At 41.0% G+C, this 23,485-nt stretch overlaps 1 protein-coding gene across 1 annotated transcript; it reads left to right on the top strand.

The window, feature by feature from the left end:
• The first annotated feature begins 10,653 nt into the window (after positions 1-10,653).
• Positions 10,654-16,002, top strand: LOC143863435 (uncharacterized). The gene is made up of 2 exons (XM_077374101.1): positions 10,654-11,281; positions 11,402-16,002. The coding sequence occupies exons 1-2, from the start codon at positions 10,654-10,656 to the stop codon at positions 16,000-16,002; spliced, it is 5,229 nt and encodes a 1,742-aa protein (XP_077230216.1).
• The last annotated feature ends 7,483 nt before the right edge of the window (positions 16,003-23,485 follow it).

Below are 23,485 nucleotides of genomic sequence, written 5' to 3'. Positions count from 1 at the left end.
GGAGATTTGGCTTAAGACGTGCTCATATCTCTCTTATTTCAACTTGTTATACACATTGGCACTGATTACCTTTTCTCCTTGATATCTTTTATGACGCAAGTCATAAAAGATGCCCCTAGTGTATTGTACTTCCATGACAAGAGTCCCAAGGAAAGTAGAACCAGGATAGGTTGGAAATTTGGGTTTGCATGGGTTTTTTCTTTGGAATAAAGATGGGATAATGGCTAAGCTCAAAGACTTCTCCTTTCATTGACCACTATTTGAGGTTCGCTCTTTCCACCACCTTCTGCTTGAAATTTGACATCTTCAACATTTCCGAACAGGATATTTCTCGCTTTTCCCTGGTACTTAAACCAGGGTCTGTTCATTTTTATCACTTCAGAAAGTAAACCCATTCTTCCAGTGCCAGATGACTTAGACCTTGAAGGAAAACGAACATGAATGAGGAACAGACTTTCAAGGACTCTATCAAAGAAGATGTACATTATTCAAGGGACTTGACTCACTTTTGATTCACCCTTAGACCTAATGTATTATTTTTTATGGTAAGGCTAGCCGCTCTCAGAATAATTTCGAAAACAATGTCAAGAGGCACTAATTTCCTCCATCGGTATTTCCGTCATGGTTATTACCTCTCTTCGGATTGCTCAGTTGTAATGCCCCTAGTTTAAAAGGGTATCAAAGTAAATCTCGCTGACACTACTTGGATTCCAAGATCCTGCCCTGTGTAGTGATTGCTTTTTCATCTCTTCGAATTTCCTCTGGTGGGGACTCCTGATTATTGCATTCCAGGTTTCTGGTTTAGCAAACCATTTGCTTCAGTTTTTGCCTGGAATTCTCATACTACTCAAACTTCAGAATTCTTCATAATCGAGGAACTCCTTCCATGTCTTATCAGCTCACTTTTTGTGGGAAGTCTTCGCCTATGACTGGATTGCCTCTTCAAGTTTTCAATCCATTGGACCGCTACCCTCATTTTGCATAAGTCGGCTTCTTTGGTTATCGACTTAGCAAATACATGACTTTATCTAGGCCGCCCTTTCGGGTTTTCAACCTAGTGGGTCTTCAGACTCTCGTTCTTTTCATTTCTTTCTGTTTTTGTTTTCAATTGCCTTGAACCTTTGCTCGTTTCACCAGAAGAACTTTATAGGTAGGCTCGGGTTCAAAAGGGTTGGATATCAGAAGTTCAAACGATTTGGACCGAATCTGGTCTTGCCAGACTACCTACATACCCCAAAAATGGAGGATCAGATCCGCGTAGTTCGCTTTGGGTTTAACAAAGAATGGTTTAGCTTTTTAGCTTCAAAATTTTGAAAAGGGGATGATTTAGCATTTATCCATAAGGATTCGACCGAACCTGAGTTGATCAGGTTGCCTACGTACCCCCGAAGAGTTGGGGATCAGGTCCGCGTAGTTCGGGTGCATAAAATGCCCCTGGTTTATAATGTGGTTGAAAGAATTGTTTCGTTTTAAAATGTTGGCTCAAAGGGCTCACAAAAGGATGTTTTTTTTTTTAACATTGGGATTTTGGCTATAAAGGCTCAAACGTCCAAGGATGGCCTCCTGGTGTTTTGATGTACAAGCTTTTGAAATGTTTAAGGTTCAAGACTTTGAAATTTTTTTTTTTTTTTTTTTTCGAGAGTCTGGCGGTATTTGCAAGCAAGACTTCAACCACGGTGCTCCACTTAAACTTGTGCGCTTCTCGAATATCTTGAATGCTCAAGATTATACCGCTCTCGATAATCTCCAAATGTCAGAGACAATTCTGATATTCAATCTATCTCATAGACTCCATCACTTGGGTCTTTGATTTTTCTAAGGAGTTGTCTTAGTGACACATTCCCTTCTCCTTCTTATCTTTTTCTCATGCCTTTCTTTCTTTTGAATATTCTCTTTCTTTCGGACATAAAAACTGTCCTTACTATCTGAATACAATGACTTGAAATCCCACCAAGATGTACAACTCGAGTGTTCTTCTTGGGGATCAAGTTCTATGAATATAACTTTGTATCTGAAAACCTTCTCTCAATGTTCTCATCAGCTTCACTTGATGTCTGATGTTCATATCTCTCTCGAATTTTGCCTTTTGACTGAATGTCTAAAGCCGATGGAGTCTTGCTTTTCATCACAACAAGGCATTTACCTGGTTTATCCTCATAGGATCAGCAAGACTACCTCAAACCCCTCTAAATAGGTTTATCAATTCCTCGCTTTCCTCGGGAGATAAAGTTTTGCCAATCAGTCTTTCCCGAGTTTCGGATTTCAATACCACTATCAACAGCTTTGATTTCTTCTTTGAGTGGCTATGCTCGACGCTCTTCCTCTCGTCTGATCATGTTTCAGATCTCGAGGGGAATTTCGTCTGCATTCTCATCCGAAAAGGGTGTCTTTAGTTATTTTAAACATTAGATCTAAGAGTGAATCATAGAACATCAAAGATATAAAATGAACAACTTTATTGAATTGAAAACTGTATATACAATGGTAACACTCTTTTTCTCTTCTTTTTTTTTTTTTTTTTTTTTTTGACGCGCCTCAATAGGCTCTACATTGGACTTGACAAAGAACGGAAACAACAAACTCTTGAATGAACAAGATTGACAAACATGACACTCTTTTTATTGACACTACAAGACGCACTAACTCTCAACACGAGAGCTAGTATACACTTGACGGAAAATAAATCTTGAAATATGACACTTGACACATGACATTTGAAACATGACACTTGAACTGAGACAAGGAACTAGCACTGATGTTCATGAGTAGCACGCCTTCCTCCATGATAATGACAACTACTGAGTCCGATCTCGGAGTAAGAATCTCGGAAAGGGTAATCCTACAAAGTCCGGATGACCTGGCTTGTATTGATCTCCACCCTTTGATCTCCCTGAAGTCTCCTTTGTCATGACAGAACTTTCCAGAATCTCAAACACTAACTCTTTTCCTTTCACAGCTAGTTTGCCACTCGGTATCGGGGTATGAGCAATAACAGTTGGCTTTGCAGACAGCTGAACAGGATCATCATCTTCGATTCTCAGAATATATGGAACATGCTTCGGTTCACTTGACCCTGGAAAGTGAGAGGTAGAAATAATTGGTTTTGCGAGAGGCTGAATGAATCCATCATCCTCATCCGACTTCAAAACATACGCATCCTGTCTCAGAGGTCTATGATAAGTACTGAGCTCAGGTAGAATATGGGAATCCTCATCTATCAAGTCTTGGATCTTGTGCTTCAGTGCGACACAATAATTGGTACTATGGCTAAGACATTGGTGGTACAAACAATAGCACTTACCATCACTCTGCTTTTCTGAGTTTTTCAACAGATTTGAACACGGCGGTAAGGTTAACTTTCCCATTCTGACCAACTTCTTGAGAGCTGCTGCTTGTGTACAAGGTAATCTGGAAAATTTTCTTTTCAACTCCTTGGCTGGTTTTTCTCTTTGAACAAAAGGTCTCTTTAAAGGTTGAAGGGAGGTTCCACTATAATTCATTTCCTTTTCAGCAATAAAGGATTTCATTCCATCTGGTTTCCACTTGGATGACCTTTGTCTACATTTCCATAAGAGACTTCTCTGGCCCCAGCAGAGTCGCCAGCCTGTGGACCCTAGCTCATAATGGATGACTTCATCTACATTTCCATAAGAGAACCAATCAAGAAACCTGTCAACTAAATCTTTCAAACTTGTGATATCCCTCAAGTTTAAAGTGAAGAACCATTTCTTAGCTTCACCAGTTAAAGAGAGTGAAAACAACTTGGCTATCTGCTCTGGAGATAGGCCTTTCATTTCTAATACAGGAATATATGACCTCAAATGACTCTTCGGGCATCCCATCCCGTCATACATGTCAAACTTAGGAACTTCAAATTCAGGAGGGAGGATAACATCTGGAAAAAGGACATAGTCATTAAGGTCAAACTTCTTTTTGTTCTGAACCCTCTTATTTTCACCATCGCAATCCGATATCCCAAGCTCTTCTAGTAATGATTTTCCTTTGTCTAACTTGGTCTTATGTTCACAAAATTTCTCCTTGATATGTGGTCCATTATCAACATTCTGCACTGATGACTTCTCAGACTGGTCTAGGCTTGTAATCAGATGAGAGTTTAAAATAGGCAGATTCTCAGAAATCATGGGTGCCTTCTCCTTTTCTTGAGCCTTCAAACGGGTCAACTCTTCTTTCATATTTGCTACCTGCAGGACGAGAGTCTTCATCATGTCCACTATCTCCATTTGTGTTTCCTCAGATTCAGCCATTTAGTACGAACCGCGTGGAACAGGTGAGGGTTGTATAGAAATAGGTACTGAAAATGAGTGAAGTCAACAAGGTCAGACTCCCGCCATGGAATTGACAAACACTAGAGTTCAATATAGGGTAATCAAATGAAAAATCTCATATGCAAGTTGAGACAAAAGATGATACGAATATATCCTCTCATGGATAAAATCCGACAGCATAACATCTATGCAAAGAGATATGGTAAGATCAGCACATAGAGTTTGTCAACAAGTCTAAAAGGATACCAACCAAACCCAAGGTATTTGCAGAAAATTTGGCAGCATAACGGCAATATAGAGAGGGTCTAAAGCTGCTAATCACAAAGGGTATGCTAACTGGGTTAGGATAAAGTAAGGCTCTCAGCAAGAACGAACACTCGAATGAATGTCAGCAAGATAAACTCGCAATCAAACAAGTGGAATATGATCAGATCAGAATCAATCATAGGAGAAGGATATAATAGGCAATACTGAATTTTTCATCCATGATCAGAGATGATCAGTAGATCAGAAAGAAGACCACGGCCACAAAATGACAGAAGTAGGTCATAGGCCGGGTATAAATCTTGAAGATGGATCGATAGGATTGATCGAATTAGATAAGAAAATCCACTGAATAAGAAGGCCCTAATCTAATAATCAATAGATAGATATATACATATATACTCTAACCAGGGGCACCAGCCCTAAATATAATCCCATAGAGTCAAGATACTTGACTCACGACAGACATGTAAGTGCACTAGGACTGCGTTGTAGCCACATAAGGTGAGCTACAATAATCTAAGGATAGGACAAGGCTCCTAAATTTAGGCTCCAACATGTATAAGCAATACATGTTCGTCCTTATATGAATGCAATATATATATATAAGCACATGCAGATCTTAATTGGGTTTCACTAAGTCAACAAATATATTCATATATATAATATATTTAAAATGAAAGTAGAGCTCCGGACTCAATATATCAGGTACTATGCTTATGATCCATACTTAAAATGTATAACACAAGTACGCCTAGTGTTATACATAGTATGCTTCATTGCTCATCGACTGCTGTAAACACAAGTACGCCTAGTGTTTACGACTGCAGCACTGGCGCATAGCTTGGTAATAGATACAACAGCACCATCTGGATAGTGATATCCCATGAGGTACGCATTATATCTATCCCATGGAGCTAATAATAAGAAAATCAATAAAAGAGAAAAGAAAAAAATAAAATGATGTATGTTGTGCAGTGTGTGAATCCCTTGTTTTAAACACCTATCTGGTGCCCCTGGATTCTAAGCGATTGAATTCCCATTTATAATGATTTTAGCCCAAAATTCTTCAAAGTTAGTAACAAATGGCATTTTAACAGAGTTAGGCAATTTCTCGAAAGAGAACATATCCCCAGCAGAGTCGCCAGCCTGTGGACCCCGATCCGAGAGAGGCGGCGGGGGACGGGCCCCACGCTACAGTCTCAGGATCATCCACGTGAATGGAGAGCTCTACCAAGGAACTCTCGAAAGAAGTGCCCCTCACAGTATGAGTGGCGATACAAAGGGAGATACCTCTCGATTCGGGGACTAACCCAGATTCGAGGCGTACCTTAAACAAAGAAGAGTCGCCATCCAAGGAAAAAGGCAAATGGGCCCTGGATCCCATACTATGCTCTGTTGCAACGGATAACCAGAGATATAAAATAGGGTTCGTGCCTGGTTACGAATTCAGAAGGTCTAAAGAGCATCTCATCCGCCCAAGTGCAAACACCTGGTCTCTTATGCCATTTACTTAATAATTTTGAAGAGCTTTGGGCGAAAATCATATGAAATGGGAATGAATATCTCCGAGAAGACGTCTATCTAATCATGCATGTCTCGGAGATGAAATCAAAGGCACGCAAGATAAAATAAAAGAAACATGTGTCACCTAAGCATAGCTAGGTTATAAGTGACATGCCTAATGGGTGTCTAAGTTCTGATGAACAAACACATGCATGACACACCAAAAAAAGTATAAGGTCTGCGCAATAAAGTAAGAAAACACTGCAAAACATAGAAAATGACTCGATACCATACAACCCTAAAACTCTAATCTATACCTAGGCCCGAGTCTTTAGATGATCTGATGTTCATCCAAAGAAGCCTACGTATCCCGCCTCCACGAGAATCAAGGCAACGTAGTTCTTCGTACCTATTCTAAGCTATGATGCCTAAGACATCTAGACCTCTATCCTAGACTCGATCTAAAAGGCCTGACTGATTTTTAAAGCTTTTTTTTTGTGTGATTATTTAAATTCCAATGGATTGTAGATTTTAGGACACCCTATATGCCCTAACTAAATGCAGGTTAGCCCTAAACTAATGCAGGTGGTTCATATAATCTATGTGTAGCTAGGCTGTATATCCTAGGAAAAACAGTAGGATCTATCGCATCTTAGACCTAGTCATCAATTAGCGATGCGGATCGCCAACTGACCGGACGGAGGCGTAAAACTCCTAGCTAGGACTCACTCCTAACTCTAACACAAACAAATAAAACACACAACAAACAAACAACGAACGAGGGAGCAACTCCCGACTCAAAAACTCTCTAACTAGGACAACCCCCTAACTCTAGAGGAAGATCCTTTCGAAAAAACAATATTTTGAAAAAAAAAATTTGTAATTTTGAAAGATTTAAAATGCTTATTTTTAAAGATTTGGCTGGACTTGGGATGAAGATCCCAAGCTGCACTACGTACCTCGTGGAAGAGGATCAAGCCAACGTAGTTCGGAACAGATTTCCTAACTACTCCTAATGACTCAAGATTTTTGAGATTTTTGGTTTTTTAGATGTTTTTGTTGTTTTTAAGTATTTTTGACTCAAGGGGGACAAATCCTATCATCATAAGGGGAGGACAGACTCCTGATATCCCGCAAAGGTTGGACAGCATCCTATGCTTTGCGGGGGAAAAGAACAGAAACACAGCTCTGCAAGGGTTGGACAGCATCCTATACCTTGCAAGAGTGGATAAAAACATGATACGATGAGAGGTAGAATAGAATCCTAACCCCTATGATGATAGAATTTGATTCCTGAACAAGAGGAATGACTCTCTAGACTAAGGACGGATTCCTGCGCTAGTGGACTAATCAAACTAAGATAAAGCTCAACAAGTAATAAGGAAAGACCTTGTGCATATTTGGCAAAGGTAAAACACCCAGCCGGGCCGGACAGCTACCTAGCCCTAGGGTGCAACAAATGTGCAACCCAATACCCATAAGGGTAAGGGGTATGATGCCAAGCCGAGTAGGGTGTTCTCCCAAAACCAAAAGACGCACAAAGAGGAGGTCTAGCAAGAAAATGAGACTGGATAAGTCTTTTAGACACAGAGGTAAGATAAAGAAAAATGCTAACAAGGAAAAAGAGACCTTGTGCATATTTGACAAAGGTAAAACACCCAGCCGGGCCGGACAGCTACCTAGCCCTAGGGTGCAACAAATGTGCAACCCAATACCCATAAGGGTCGGGGTATGATGCCAAGCCGAGTAAGGTGTTCTCCCAAAACCAAAAGACGCACAAAGAGGAGGTTTAGAAAGAAAAATGAGATTGGGTGAGACTCCTAAACAAAAAGATGAGCTCCAAGAGAGGTGCTGATGAGACATGGCATGTCTCCTAAGGATAGACTCACTAATGAGACAAAGCTTGTCTCTAAAGGATACAACTTTCTCTGTCTGAGACATAGCCTGTCTCCCTGAGAGGGCTCTAGAGAACTCTTTCATTGCCCTTGCAATGAATGGATTTCTAATTTCTAGGGGATACACACCATAAAGACTTGGACAAGTCTTTAAATAAATGAGAGGAGTGCTACTTGGACTAAGCGAGTCCCCTAAGGATGGGCTTAGGCTAGCGCCTTCATCGCCCTTGCAACGAGAGGGAATTCTAATATCTAAAGAATTTAACAAAAATCTAAAAGACTGTGTTAGTCTATCAAAGAGAGAAGGAAAGTCTACCAGATAATCACAAATTCCATTCTATTCTTACAAAAATAAATCAAATACTAAACAAAGAAAAATTTTCAATAAAACAATACACGATCTATAGCAATTATAAAATGATAAACAACATTAATTAGTCCAGGCCAGCCGCTGGATAGCCTAATAAAGTAAAAACAATATCAAACACTTCAAAACCAACCACAAACCCCAATACGGGGACTCCAATGAAATCAGATGATGCCAAAGTAATCATCTGATATCAAATACACATGATAATATTTCTAATCCCGCCTTGAGATCAGACAGTACTCATGTCGATAATATCGAATAGAGTAGTCATCTGATCTCCTTCTTCCCATTAAAAAAAATCAGGAAGGAAAAACAAATCTCTCACTAATCCATATTTAGAATTTTAGAGATTAGATAAAGTACCAAATTCTTAAATCCTCTTAGTTGAACTATACAGGGGGATAATGAATCAAACATTTGTATCAATCAACAACAATTATAAGCAATCACAAAATACCTCATTATTTCAACCAGCAATGTAAACCTCAAAATTAAACTTAATATGCAAATAGTCCTAAATTACAAAATGAAATACTAATCAAAAGAGTATTTTAAAAGGCAGTCAAAACATGAATAGTTTACAAACAAGTTGCCTTTCAGGTATGACAACTGGATTGTTTTGAGTTAATCACAGATATATCAGAACCAGATGACACCTTTACCCCTCAACCAATTTCGTCCAACCTATGGATTACCTAAGTAATCTCAGGCCACAAATCATAAACTAAACTCCACAAACATAGAGTATTTCCCAATCAATTTACAATCACAGCTATTGAAAAACTACCATCGACTAAGCCGATTTAAGTTAGGAACATGCAACCTCAAAAGCATGGCTGAATTAATATCATTTCCTAACCTTTAAGTATTTTTAATCATATCAAATGAATTATTTGAAGTAGGGTAATTCCTGCAATAGGTCTAAGGAGAATGGTAAAAAAAAAAAAAGCTCTTCTCAAATTTTTAGACACAGGTGAAAGCCAGAACCAAAGAAGGTGTCTAAACTTTTAGTCTCTGCAATTAGGGCACTGATAGTTCGAAGAAACCCCAAATGGCCAAATGGTAAAAAGAAAATTGCAAACACAAACATCACATTCACATACATGAATTAACAGAGAAGATTATTACCTGAATTTTTATGAGAATGGGAGGAAGAGAATTCAGGCGAGGCCAAATTCCACTAATAGCTTGAAGAAACCCAACGATATGTGCCTTATAGCCAAATAAATCTCATATATCTTCTTCTTCTTCCAGATTTCAATTCCCTCTCTAATTTGTATAAATTCTAAAGTAAAAATCAAAGAAGAAGAAAATTTAAATGATAGATCTATCAACTCTAAGCTTGAATGAAAGATGGATTTAGGTTAGGGTTTCTAGAGTAGGAATGCTATGGATCTAGGGTTTTAACTAAGAAAATGAAGGTTCTAGGGTCTCAGAAAGCTTTGAACTAGTTTTTAGAAAAGTTAAAAGAAAGAAAACTGGTTTGAGGTCCACAAAATAGGAAAATTAGATGATTGGACGATCAAGTGCTCGGCCAGAGCAAAAATTTCGACCGGGGAAGATGAGATTTTGCATAGAAGGATAAGCACAGCAGCTTGAAGACATAAAACAAACGGAGTTTATCAGAATCTAGCAAAACTTGCCGGAGAAGATGATCGGAATTAGAAATGGGGTAGGGTTTCAGATCTGATGATGATAGAAACCTTCTAAGGCCCGATGAAGTGTGAAGAAGGTGAGTGGATGAAATTCCGGAGGTCGAATCTCTGGCAGACGGCCGGATTCCGGCAAGATCTTACCGGAGAAGATGAACAAGGGCTAGGGCTTTGAACGGATTTTTCCTTCTCTCTCTCTCTCTCTCTTTTCTCAGATCTGGAAAATGAGCTCTCTATAGCTTTGTGTAAATCCGATCTCTAAGAAGGAGAAACGAGCCGGAGCTTTGACGGAGGTCCGCCGGAGTTAGAGGGTTGCCAGAGATGAGAATCGGCGGATTCGGCTCCCGCACAGATCTTTCCCCTTTTTTTTATAAGGGATTTTGGTGATGATATCGGCACTCCACTTGATGAGCGCGCGATTTTGCGCGTCCCATTCGGCTAAAAAAATACACCATTCTAGAATAAAATCGCCCCCCTCTCAGGATAAACACACCCCCTCTTCTGAACTTGACCTACGACTTTGCTCGACTCATTCGCTAGGCAAACGAACTCGGATTTTGACGAGATTTTGCAGGGACCTTGCTGGGACCCTAACCTAGCTAAGGGTGGAATTTGGGACCCTAGCTCAAAGATTTGATGGGGTTTTTGCACAAAATTGGATGGCTCAGGGTATGGTCAAAATGGGGTGTCTACAATGGCAAAAGGTCGTTTATGAAAGAATCCCATTCTATTGCAACTGCTGTCACAAATTCGGTCACAATGATACAATTTGCAAATTCTCTCCTCTGATCCAAGTGACCCAAGCAGCTGCTGAAAATGAAAAGGAGTTAGGAGCTAGAAAAGATGCTAATGCACAGAGAAGTACCAAAGAAGGAACAACCAAGGCCTGGGTAGAAACCTCATTCCAAAGAAAGATTGCGGAACCAATAACTTTAGCAGACAATGTCACAACTAATGCTGTCCCCCAACCTAATCCAGCTACAATAGTTAGTGATGCAGATAGTCCAGATAATTTGGAGAGCTCTGATATGCAAATATCTGACCATATCCATGACAACCTAATCATAGACCAGTCCGGCCTACAGCATGATATCCAAGCAGACCCTCTCTGTGCCTTGCCTGAACCAGACCAACCCCCTGAAGCGGACCAACCTACTGTCCTCACCCAGTCAATGGATATTATCCATCAATCCTTAGCATTACCTACAAATCTATCTACATTAGAATTAGACTCAGAAGCCCATACCCCCCTACCAACAGGCTCAGCTATCTCTTCCAGACCCAAGCAAAACCCAAAGCCAAAACAAGGCAAAGGACAAAAACCCTCTACCTTGCCTGTATCTGTTCCCGTTTAATCGTCAAAAAACCTCCTCAACCCTGGCCCAGCTTCAGTAGGTTCAATCCCATCAAAAAATCCTTCGTATTCAGAACTAATAGCAGGAAAAGATTCTTTTGATGTTCGAATACAAGAGCTTTCTGAAAAAGTAAGAGAGGACAACATCCGCATTGCTATCCTTTTAGATAAAGACAGCACTTTGCAACCCTCAGAAGAACCTATGCAAAGCCTCACTCCAACAGAATCTCTATTGTTCAGTTGTCCAACCGGTAGCTTGGCTACTCTGCCTCCTGAAAATCCATCTTATGGCACAACTCTACCTAATCCCTCATCAGACCCTTCACTTGCAGCTCTTCTAACTGAAGATCCTTTGCAAGACCATGTTCCCCTAGAACCCTCATCAGACATTGTCCTAGCGGTTCAAAATCTTCAAGAGACTCCAAGAGGGCAGAAAAAAAATACATCAGAAAAAAAAAACAAAAAAAACAAGCACCTCAACCCGATCAGGAAGGCCCTCAGGAAGGTATTCTCCATGATTAGCGGCATTATATGGAATATCAGGGGGGTAAGAAATAGCCTCACTCGGAGGAGACTGAAAGTGATATCAAAGATGTACAACCTTAGCTATATAGCTTTGATGGAACCATTAGTAAATGATCAGGAAATTCAAAACCTTGCCAAAATGCTGAAATTCGAGCATTCTTTGACTAACCTCACTGGTTATTCTAAGATTTGGCTTCTTTGGAACAAATCCCTTAGTATGAGACTGGTATCTACCATGTCTCAAGCCATGTCAGTTGAGCTAACTCACCTCCAATCTGGAAGTGTGGCCTTTCTCTCTCTCGTCTACGCCAGCTGCTCTATGGTAGAGAGGAGAGAGCTCTGGTCCTATCTTAGTAATTGCAGCCAGATATTTCACACGGCCTGGTTGGTGGGGGGGGACTTTAATGCCCTTCTTAATGCTAGAGAAAAATTGGGTGGGAGGCCTCCAAACCCTGTTTCCTGCAGGGAATTTCAAGGAGCCATTGATGATGCGGGTCTGATTGATGCAGGCTTCACAGGATCGAGATTCACCAGGTGTAACAATCAAAGAAATGGAAGTTGTGTTTGGACTAGACTTGATAGAGCGCTCTTCAACTCCCAATGGCTGAATGACTTTCAAGCTACCTCAGTTACCCACTTATCTCGTACATGCTCTGACCATTGTCCTCTCCTAATAAGCATCCATGCTCCATCTTCACCAATCATCAGACCATTTAAATTCCAAGCTATGTGGACTAGGCACCCCCAATTCCAGGCAATTGTAGCCGAGGCTTGGTCTATCCAAGTGGATGGAAACCCACTGGAGGTACTCTCCGTAAAACTGAAAAATACCAAAAGAGTCCTCAAAACCTGGAACAAGGAGATCTTTGGCAATGTATTTCAAAACATCAAAAGCCAGGAGGACGAGGTCCTGAAAGCAGAAGTTGCTCACCAAGGCAATCCAAACCCAGAAAATATTGAGGCTCTAAGCAGGGCTAGATCTAACTTGAATGAAGCTATTCTCCATGAGGAAATCTTCTTGAGACAAAAATCAAAGGAGAAATGGCTCAAAGAAGGTGATCAAAATACCAAATTTTTTCATGCTTCTATGCAACACCAAAGAAGGGGAGTAGGGATCACCAAAATCAGACACTCGGGAGAATGGATTACAGACCAATGCAGGATCAAAGAGCTAGCAAGAAAACACTTTGAAAAGGCCCTATCAGAAGAAGGTTCAAGGCAGAATCAAGAACTGCTTAATCACATCCCCATGTTGATCTCTACCGAGGACAACCAAATGTTACTGGCCCCTCCCTCAGAGGAGGAAATCAAAGTCGCCACTTTTAGCATGCCTCGGGAAAGCTCTCCAGAACCCGATGGGTTCAGTGGGCTCTTTTATTCCACTTGCTGGGACACAATCAAATCTGATCTAGTGGCTGCTTCCAAAGCTTTCCTGGCGGGAGGTAAATTATCTAAACACTACTCATCTACATTCGTTTCATTGATCCCAAAGTTGGAAAACCCAAAAGATTTTTCAGACTTCAGACCCATCAGCCTTTGTAACTTTTGTTATAAGATTTTCTCCAAAGTTATTGTATCAAGACTTGCAAAAGTATTGCCAAATCTAATCTCCCTAGAACAAGGAGCTTTTGTCAAAGGCAGGTTCATTTCGGACAACATAGCAATCGCTCAAGAAATGATGACAGGGTTGAAGAAAAAAGTAAGAGGCAGCAATGTGATGCTAAAAATAGATATGGCCAAAGCATTTGACAGACTCAACTGGAAATTCATCCAAGATGTGCTAAAAAGGTTTGGATTCTCTAATCAATGGAGAAAGCTTATCGAGGAGGCTACCCAAAGTTGCTGGTTCTCAGTCATCCTGAATGGTGAGCCCAATGGATTCTTTAGATCTTCACGAGGATTGAGACAAGGAGACCCCATGTCGCCCTGCCTTTTTATTCTAGCAGAGGAAGTTCTAAGTCGAGGGCTCTCCTCTGTTTTTAGAGAAGGCCGAGCAACATATTTTCAAAGGTGCAGAGGCAGCATCCCGATCACCCACTGCTTGTTTGCGGACGACACCATAATCTTCTCAAATGGGAGTAAACATAGCCTCCAGCAAGTCATGTCCTTCCTCGGTAAATACGAGCAAGCATCAGGCCAACTAGTTAACAAATCAAAGAGTTGCTTTGCTGTTTCTGAGAAGACCTCTCCATCTAGAAGAAAAATTATCGCAAGCACAACTGGATTCACTAATAAAATTCCATCAATCACTTACTTGGGAGTACCTCTCTATGTAGGGCGTGTGAAATCCAGCTTCTTCAATGATTTAATTCAGAAGATAAGAAGAAAGATAGAGGGCTGGAAAGGTAAACTACTTTCCCAAGCTGGGAGATTAGTTCTCATCAATCATGTCCTGTCCAGCACTCCTATTCACACATTATCAGCAATGTGTCCTCCCAAAGAGGTCCTAAAGAGAATAGAGAACTTGTTGTCAAGTTTTTGGTGGGGCGGCAGTGATCAAGGAGCCAAAATGCACTGGGTATCATGGAGTCGTATATCCAAGCCCAAAGTGGAGGGCGGCCTGGCTACTAAATCCCTTTCGGAACTCAGCTCAGCATTCAGATTAAAGTCTCTTCACCACCTCCACTCTAACTACTCATTATGGAGCTCCCTTATCAGATCGATATACTGCAGAAAACATCACTTGAATTTAATTCAACCATCTCGTGGTTGTTCAAAAATGTGGAAAGAAATCTTATCTGTTCGAGCTACTTGGATTCAAAATTCGAGATGGATTGTTGGAAATGGATCCATCTCTTTTTGGGCTGATCTCTGGATGGGTAGCACCCCATTATTCTTCTTGGCTGAAAATAGAGAAGACATAAACATCACTGCTACTATCAAAGACATGCTCCTTCCATCAGGGGGCTGGAACATGGAGATCATTGAACCACACCTCTCGACAGTCTGGATTGAGGTGTTATTCAACACCAGGCTCCAATTGAACGAATCTCCAGATATTTTGATTTGGTGTCCCACCCCATCAGGCACCTTTACTACCAATTCAGCATGGATCGTCAACAGGACTAGAAATAGCAATGTGAACTGGGCCGCACCAACCTGGGGATCTATCCCTCCAAAAATCAGCTGTTTCCTCTGGAAAGTTTTCCAGGATGCCATTGCCACAGATGAAAGAATAAAAAGCAAGCACATTCAGGCGCCATCCAAATGTGTTTGTTGCTCGATCCATAAAGAGGAAACCATGAACCACCTATTCATAGACGGAGAGTTAGCTCGATCTATTTGGTCAGAGTTTGCCAACCTTTGGAACTTCAATCTGATCCAATTTCAGTCTATCAAGACTAGAATTATAAGTTGGTGGAAAGCAGGAACTAAAAGAAAAACTCAAGCAGCCCATCTATTCAGCCTCACAGCTCCCATCATAGCTTGGGAAATTTGGAAAGAGCGGTGTCGCAGACGAATGGATGGAAAATCTAATTCCACCAATAGAATCATCAGCACCATTTCAGAGGGTATCAGAAACCTGGATTGTAGCCATTCTCCTCTCAAGGAACCAAACTTGTTAGAGGTTCTTTCTCTGTCCCAGCTTGGCATTTCTCCTTGCCGTCCAAGGATTCAAAAGGATTGCTGGATTCTATGGAAGAGACCCCCTAAAGGAACTCTTAAGCTCAACATAGATGGAGCTTCGAAGGGGAACCCTGGAGAAGCAGGTGGAGGAGGAGTTATTCGAAATGAAAAATCTACGGTTATCTTAGCTTTCTCTCTTTACTACGAGAAAGGCTCTAACATGGTTGCGGAAACTCGTGCACTCTTGGACGGGCTCCGCTGTTGCAAGGCCTTTAATATGAGCAAGATAATCGTGGAATCAGATAGCAAAGTTCTGATCGATCTCATCGACGGGAAAGGGCAAATCCCTTGGGCAATCCAATATCTCTGGAAGGAAATTCAACCACTTCTTTGCATTTTGTCTCCCACTTGCAAACACCAATTCAGAGAGGGAAACTCAGTTGCAGATGCCCTTGCAAACTTCGGCTGCTCATCAAGATCCAATTTGTTCTATCCCTCCTGGGCCTCCATGCCTCGCCTGGTAAGAGGGGCAGCAAGATGTGATGCACTTGGCCTTCCCAACATCAGAAGCAAGATCATCTAAGGGCACTCTCCCTTATAAGCATTGATTGTTGTCTTTTTCCTATGGCTTTAGCTTGCTATTTTGTCGAGTTAGAGGCTTCCCCTCCTCCTTTCTCTCTTTCTAGGGCTACGGCTTCCTGTATTGATGGCTAGGAGGTTTTCCCTCCTCTTGTATGGTCCCAACTTTTTATATATAAATTTGCCGATCCACCCCCGGGGTCGTTATCTTTCCGGGTTAAAAAAAAAAAAAAAAAAAGCCAAAACTGAGTTACTCGAAGCCAAAAATGAGTCACTTGAAGCCAAATTAATTCTAAAAGATTAAACATGTTACTCGAAGCCAAAAATGAGGTTACTCGAAGCCAAAATAGGATAGTCCTGAATTCTGTTTTTCTACAAAAATAACATTTATACGAGTTTTTAAAACAACTAGCATTTTTTGGTAAAAATTTCAACCTCTTTGGCACGTTTCAGTGATTTACCCAATTCTTTTAATATTTTCATGTGTACCAAAATAAAGGTACAATTGTCATTTTAAATATCCTCTTCGCACGAAGACAAGAAAAGCAGTGGGAAATGATTGAAGCACCAGTCATTTTCAACTTCATCTTTATTTTCCAAACGGAATTCCATTTTGGAAGTGTTTCATTTTAACAAAACGACAAAGATACTTTTGTTGTTAAAAATAGAGTGTTAAAAGAATTATTGATATGGACATGTCATTCTTACTTAGATAGTATGAGTATGTGCCTATGATCTATGGAACACATGAAAAGACCCTAAGGGGCTGTTTGGATACGCGGATTTTAGAATCCAGGTTTTAGTTTGAAAACAGTGTACAATAGGGTTCATGATCAAGTTGTTGTATGCTGATTGACAGCGTTACTTGGATTTTAAGTAAGAAATCCAGGTTTTAGAAATCTCTCCCCCTGTAGACACCCCATTTTGACCGAACCCTAATAGATTCGTTAGGATAGAAACTCTGTCAAACTAGTGTTTTAATATCCCAAACTTGTTCCCAAGCTAGGTTAGGATCCCACCAAGGTCCCTGTAAAATTTCGTCACGATCCGAGCCCGTTTGCCTAGCGAACGAGCTAAGACGATGTCGTGGTGTAAGTTCAAAAGGGTGGCGATTTAGCCAGAAAAGGGGTTGTGCTGGAATCTGAAAAACCAGTTCAAATTTGCCATTTTGGGTTGTCCAGGGAGATATAGGGTTATGCGGATCAGTGTGTAACAAAATTAGTTAGGGGAGAATCTTAGGAAGCTTCCTAGGTGGTTAGAGAGCTTTTGATCTCAGCCCTTCATTGATAAATCCAGTTTAAAAGGCTAGGATCAAAGGAGGAGGAGATATTTTCTCAAAAATATTTCCCCCTGTTTTCTGCTTGGGACCACCCCCTGCCAATATAAAAAATCTTAAAAATACACTGGAGTTGGGCCTGTTCTTGGAAAGGGGGAGGGGTCAAATACATTATTTTTCGCTTGGGTTTGTCTTACCCAAGGCCCCCCTTTTGGCTGTGCAAAGAGTAGTAGTGAATACACTATAGGGCTGTCCAAGGAGGAAGGGGGGGTCTGCATATACCATTTCCCATTTTCCTTTAAAACCCAAACGAATTAGGGTTTTTAGAAGAGAAGGCCCCAATTTTTTCTGGAAAAGAGGGAGAGAGGCAGCCGTAAGAGCAGCTGCAGAAAGAGGGAGAGGAAGAGAGGGATTTGCAGGCACCTCCGACCACCATCTCCGGCCTCATCATCCTCGCAGCCGCCACCACCTCCACCACCATCACCATCTCCACCCTCCATCTGCACCTCATCCATTACCTTCATCTCAAACCCATCCCGGCAACTCCCTCTTCTCCGGCCAACCTCCAACCAGAAATCTGATCGGTCCCCCACCACCATCTCACTATCACCTCGCATCCAAACCTAGCCTCCACCTATCACCCCCATCACACCCACATCTCCCCACCACCGGCCAACCCCACCGAAACCCATCTCTGCAACTCCGGCCGGCAACCCATTTCCACAACTCTTCCATCACCGGAGCTCCGGCCACCGACCCTACCACCACCTTCTTCTTCTCTAACTACCACCTCCACCATCAGCACCACCTCCACCATCAGCCACCACCTCCACTACAAACCCATTTCAGAACCCCTTCTCCATTTCGGAAAATCATAGTAGAAAGAAAGGAGAGAAAACAGAGAAGAGGGGAGGAGAAGAGCAAGCCATCCATCAACCAACTCCGGCCAGCCGCCCTCACCTCCACCTCCTTCTCCACCAGAGCTTCTCCACCCCATCTTCTCCTAGCACCCTTGACGCCAGCCTGTGGACCCCGATCCGAGGACGATGAGGGAACGAGTCCCTGCAATCCTCTAGATCTCCACAAAGTGAAGGAGAGTTCTACCAGGGAACTCTCGAAACTGTTGCCACCCTCACAGCATAGCATGAGTGGCGATATAAAAAGAAAGAGATACATCCTGATCCGGAGCCAGGGTTCGAAACCAAAATATATCTAAAAATAACTCAGAGTCGTCAGCCTGTGGACCCTGATCCGAGGACGGTGAGGGAACGAGTCCCTGCAATCCTCTAGATCTCCACAAAGTGAAAGAGAGCTCTACCAGGGAACTCTCGAAACTGTTGCCACCCTCACAACATCCATGGATGGCGACTCTGAGTTATTTTTAGATATATCTTGGTTTCGAGCCCTGGCTCCGGATCATGATGTATCTCTTTCTTTTTATATCGCCACTCATGCTACCATCCTGAGATTTCTAAAACCTGGAAACATTGAATGATTTCATGCTCACTTGTTGTGGGAACGAAGGGCGAGAAATCAGAAAGCGGCACCTGGTCTCTTTCTTCTCTCTCATCTTTAATCTACAATTTTAAGAAATCCAAGATTCTAAAATCCGCGTATCCAAATGGTCCCTTAGTATGTCTGAAATAATGATGATAATCTTTTATCTACCTTGCCTCTCTCAAAACCCACAACTAAGCATGAGATGGCCCACGAATCAACCTTTCACTTTTTTGTGAATGGTTGAGAGCTCTCTCAATAGAAAAAATCTATGTTCTCAATTTCAACCGGCGAGGATATTTTCACCCCCTCTGCAGTATGCATTCGCCCCCTTATAACTTGAACAATGGGCAACTTTAACGCTTTTTGACGTCAAATCACGTTGGGGAGGGGGCGCGAATGCGTACTGTAGGGGGTGAAAAGTATCATCGCCCTTTTAGCCAATCAGGAAAAAGTAAAAACTAGGGGTGCAACTCGGGTCGAGTTCAACCCGAAAAAAGGTCGGGTCGGTCGAGTTGAGTTCAGGTCAGGTTCGGGTTCGGGTTCAGGTTGACTTTTCCCAACCCAGGTTGAGTTCGGATCGGGTTCGGGTTGAGGGTTTGGCAACCCGACCCAAGTGTAACCTCACATTTTTTATAATTTTATTTTTATTTTTTCAGGCTTCAAAAGTCAGGTTGGGTCGGGTTGGAAAAAAGGGTTCCTTGGGTCGGGTCGGGTTGAACCTCGTCAGGTTGGAAATCGGGTCGGGTGGTGGGGTCAGCCTTCGGTTGGAAAAATGGGTTCCTCGTCGGGGAAGATGCCATTCGTTTGATGAGAAATAAAAAGGAATTTAGAAAATTCGAGTGGCCAAGCAGCTACATTAGAAGAAAAGAGAATTCCTCCTTATTTGTGGGCAAAAGGGTCTTTGGCTGGGACTGAGGGGAAAGAGCCTCAAAGTAAAATGTTCCCAAAGAACCCCGCTAAAGTGCACTTTCCAACCCTTTTCATAACTATTTATGAGATTTTATACGGTATAAAGGCTTGCAGCAATACCGCCCATATTTGATCCAACAGCAGCTCATTTTATGAGGAGCTGCTGTTGGATCAAATGTCAAGGGTAATACTTGCAAGAACAGTGTAATCATAGAAACTTGCACCATATAATTTATCACTGTGTAGTTGCAACTTGCAAGAACAGTGTAATCATAGAAAAGACAAGATTGATCTTTTCTGCCCACGTGGTTTGAAAACAACCTTTTGTATTGCGTGGTGTTTTTTAGTCTTTACACGTTCTTTTGATGATGACCCCACTCTACCTTTCATGCCTGCCAATCAAACAGCACATTTAACATCAGTTCAAAACATCATGTGGTGCCAAATAAGTGAACCTCTGATAGTTCTCATAGGCTATCCTACAATTGTACTGAAAGTGATCGGTTGAGCCCATACTTCATAAAAAAACGAGTCAGCTGAGGACCATTGGTCTAGTTCAGATTGAGAGATGACTTTAGATGGCTTTGTTTTTTTTAACCCGAAATTTGTCTATGTACCCAGGCCGGGACCATAGAATTTATTGATTAGGTAACCCGTGACTATACTGGAATTACTTACATCAAGTAGTTGGAAGACACAAGGCATCACATCTTTAGATGCTTTGTTATTGTCTTCTATTGGAAGTGTTTCAAAGTTGCCCTTGTTTTAGTTTAGTTTGATTTTCTAAAGGCTCATTAAGGATAGTTTGGGTATTTCACTTTTGCATTTGAGAACACTTGTTTCTACCTCTAAAGTTCAGACCTAAATGGATTTATTCATATAGAGGTGTATGTAAGACCTGGGCTGTAGAGACTTTAACATAAGAAAATTGAATAGTAAAATAGAGAAGGGCCATTAGGACTGAATTAAGAATCTAAACAGAGTTAGGGTCGAACCCAATTCTAGTAAAAAATAATTGTGGACCAATTTCTCCCTGTGTCCCCAATCTTGTTGCTTTTCTCCTATGGAAAATCCCATGTTTTGATAGTGAGGGGAACTCACTATGTTTTAGCCCTTTGTGTGGGTTGCCTCATGATGTAATTCAAGATCAATGATCTTGATTTCATACACATTATCCAGAGGTAAGACCCATAAATTACATTTTACCATTCATGGTAAAAGTGACTTTCTGCAAGGTCGGTCTCAACACATTAAGGTATCCAAAATAACACAGAAAAATGCCCAAAGTGACTAGTAAGCAATCGGAGAACCAACCATTTAATTTATATTGAAAACCTTGTTTTCTCAAAGTTAACCGCCCAAGCTGGAATTTCATTTGATCCACATGAGCTAGAAAAATGACTTGATATCAGAGCTAGTTGCCTCAGGATTAATGGTGAGAAAATGTGCAAATTGGTTTTCCTGGATAAAGATGGTACATTCCGGAGCTATCATGGGCCTTGACCCGTACAATTCGTTTGGATTGACACTTGACAGCAAGGATTAGAGGCCCACAGGAAAATGATGAAGACGCAAACTTTTTCTTGCCTAAAGAAGAGGACTAGGAAGGAGGGGACGGGGTGTTTGGTTTAACCCTAACTAGGGGTGCAACTCGGGTCGGGATGGATCGGGTTGAGGCCAACCCTAAACCAACCTGAGATGGCATTCACTGAAGTAATGTTTTAAAATAACAGGGAATCCCCAACCAATGCCAGCCCACCTATAAATCTCTCAACCCTAACCCAAGCCGTCTAAACTGCTTTTTCCAATTCGGGTCGGGTTGAGTCAGGTTGAGTTAACGCAAGGCCAAACAGTAAAAAAAAAACATATCACTAAGAAATCACGATAACATTAGAAGACGGAAGTTGGGTTCTAGTCCAGTCAGGTTGCCCAAGGCCTTAACCCTAACCCAACCTGAAATAAAATCGGGTTGGTTTTCTCAGCCCTAACCCAACCCAATCCGACGAAATGCCATCCCAACTCGAGCCAAAATCGGGTTGAACCTATTGGTTTCTGGATGAGCCCAACCCAAGTTGCAACCCTAACCCTAACCCTAACTTATTTAAGATGGCCTTGGCAAAGATCTGAAAAGCTGAATGGGCTGTGGACCAAGTCCAATTGACCTGTTGAGATTACATGAGCATAAGGATTGATATTATCTTTGGGTGATAGTTGGCTTGGGTAAATCACATATAGAAATTAGAATGTGATATAGGAAAAGTTTGTCACCGCAAAGAATCTTGATGCAAGAACAGCTTTGAAACTCTATAAAGAATCCCTCTTAAATCTCTTTCCCTTAAACGTGAAAAGGAAGGAGTTTATGGGAAATTGTGAGTGTCAAGCAGATTCATGTCCCATTACATGTAGAGAGAAGGCCTGGGGATGTGTTCTATGCATTTCAGGATCATCTAAAGAGGTGAAACGGTGGTTAAGGTATCCAAAATAACACAGAAAAATGCCCAAAGTGACTAGTAAGCAATCGGAGAACCAACCATTTAATTTATATTGAAAACCTTGTTTTCTCAAAGTTAACCGCCCAAGCTGGAATTTCATTTGATCCACATGAGCTAGAAAAATGACTTGATATCAGAGCTAGTTGCCTCAGGATTAATGGTGAGAAAATGTGCAAATTGGTTTTCCTGGAAGTATTCCATCAGTGATTATAAACCGGTCACGTATAATTAGCGATTGGCGGCCGAGATTGATTATAATGACCTGGATTTTGAAAGTCCTAAACGTTCTGGAAAATAGGAATCATACACATAAAAATACCATAAATTTTTCTAAGTAATAAATAAGTAAAAATGTGTCCAATAACTCCTAATAAATCCAATCCAAATCTAATAAACTATGTCCAAAATAAATCAATCCTAAACGTTCTTGAAAGGAATTCCCTTCATAAAGAGATCTATCGTTTGGATCTAAAATCTCCAGCCCTTTTCCTTGGAAAAATATACCCAGAGACTAAGGGTGTGTTTAGCTATGGTGAAATTTTTTATGGAGATGCTGCTCCATTTTCATATTTTTATGTGCTCGTATAAATGCACTTTGTTGACAAGGACCAATTGGGCACCCTTGTAGCCAGTTTTGTGTAAGGACTCACAAGTCACAACACATACACACACAAAATATGTTTCTGTTTGGCAACATGTGTACAAAAAGGAAAAAAAAAAAAGAAAAAAAAAAAAGAGTTTCAATCGTCCATTATCTTATTGGGCTTATATTAGAACATACATGGGTTATATTATATACCCAACAATCTCCTCCTATGTTCTACATATAGCACAATCCAATAGATAGATAGTGTAATGTTCAAAACAAAATATTGAAACATCCACATCACCATATGGTCTATATCATAAAAGATCTGTAATTCAACTGAAAAACACGAATCCTTTTATGACAAACCAAAAGTTCTAGATATACAACAAGCTAAACTCAACCAAAAGGTAGTTTCACATATAAGTGAACCCCACTGATCTTAGAGGAATTCATTCATGGGGTATGATTCTCATCAAAATCCAAAATAAAGTTCCACAAAAAAGTGAACTCTATACATACTGAAATAAAAGCATAGTCTTTATGGCTTTAGAAGATTTAAGTAAGTCATCTTCATCAAAGTCCAAATCAAGACAAGCTCCTCCTTTTTCGCCAATCCCTGTGAATTACCAAATATGGATTGTATGAAAATGAATCCAACCAATAGTGTAAACATGAAAGTATCTAGTTCTACCTGAAGAAGAACTTAGTGCAATTCCATAAT

The sequence above is a fragment of the Tasmannia lanceolata genome, unplaced genomic scaffold (assembly GCF_043159265.1).
Source record: "Tasmannia lanceolata isolate RefF3 unplaced genomic scaffold, GAP_Taslan_0.1 ptg000044l, whole genome shotgun sequence".
Classification (NCBI taxonomy): Eukaryota; Viridiplantae; Streptophyta; class Magnoliopsida; order Canellales; family Winteraceae; genus Tasmannia; species Tasmannia lanceolata.
Note: the sequence above shows the minus strand (reverse complement) of the source record. Positions and strands in the feature narration are given on the sequence as shown.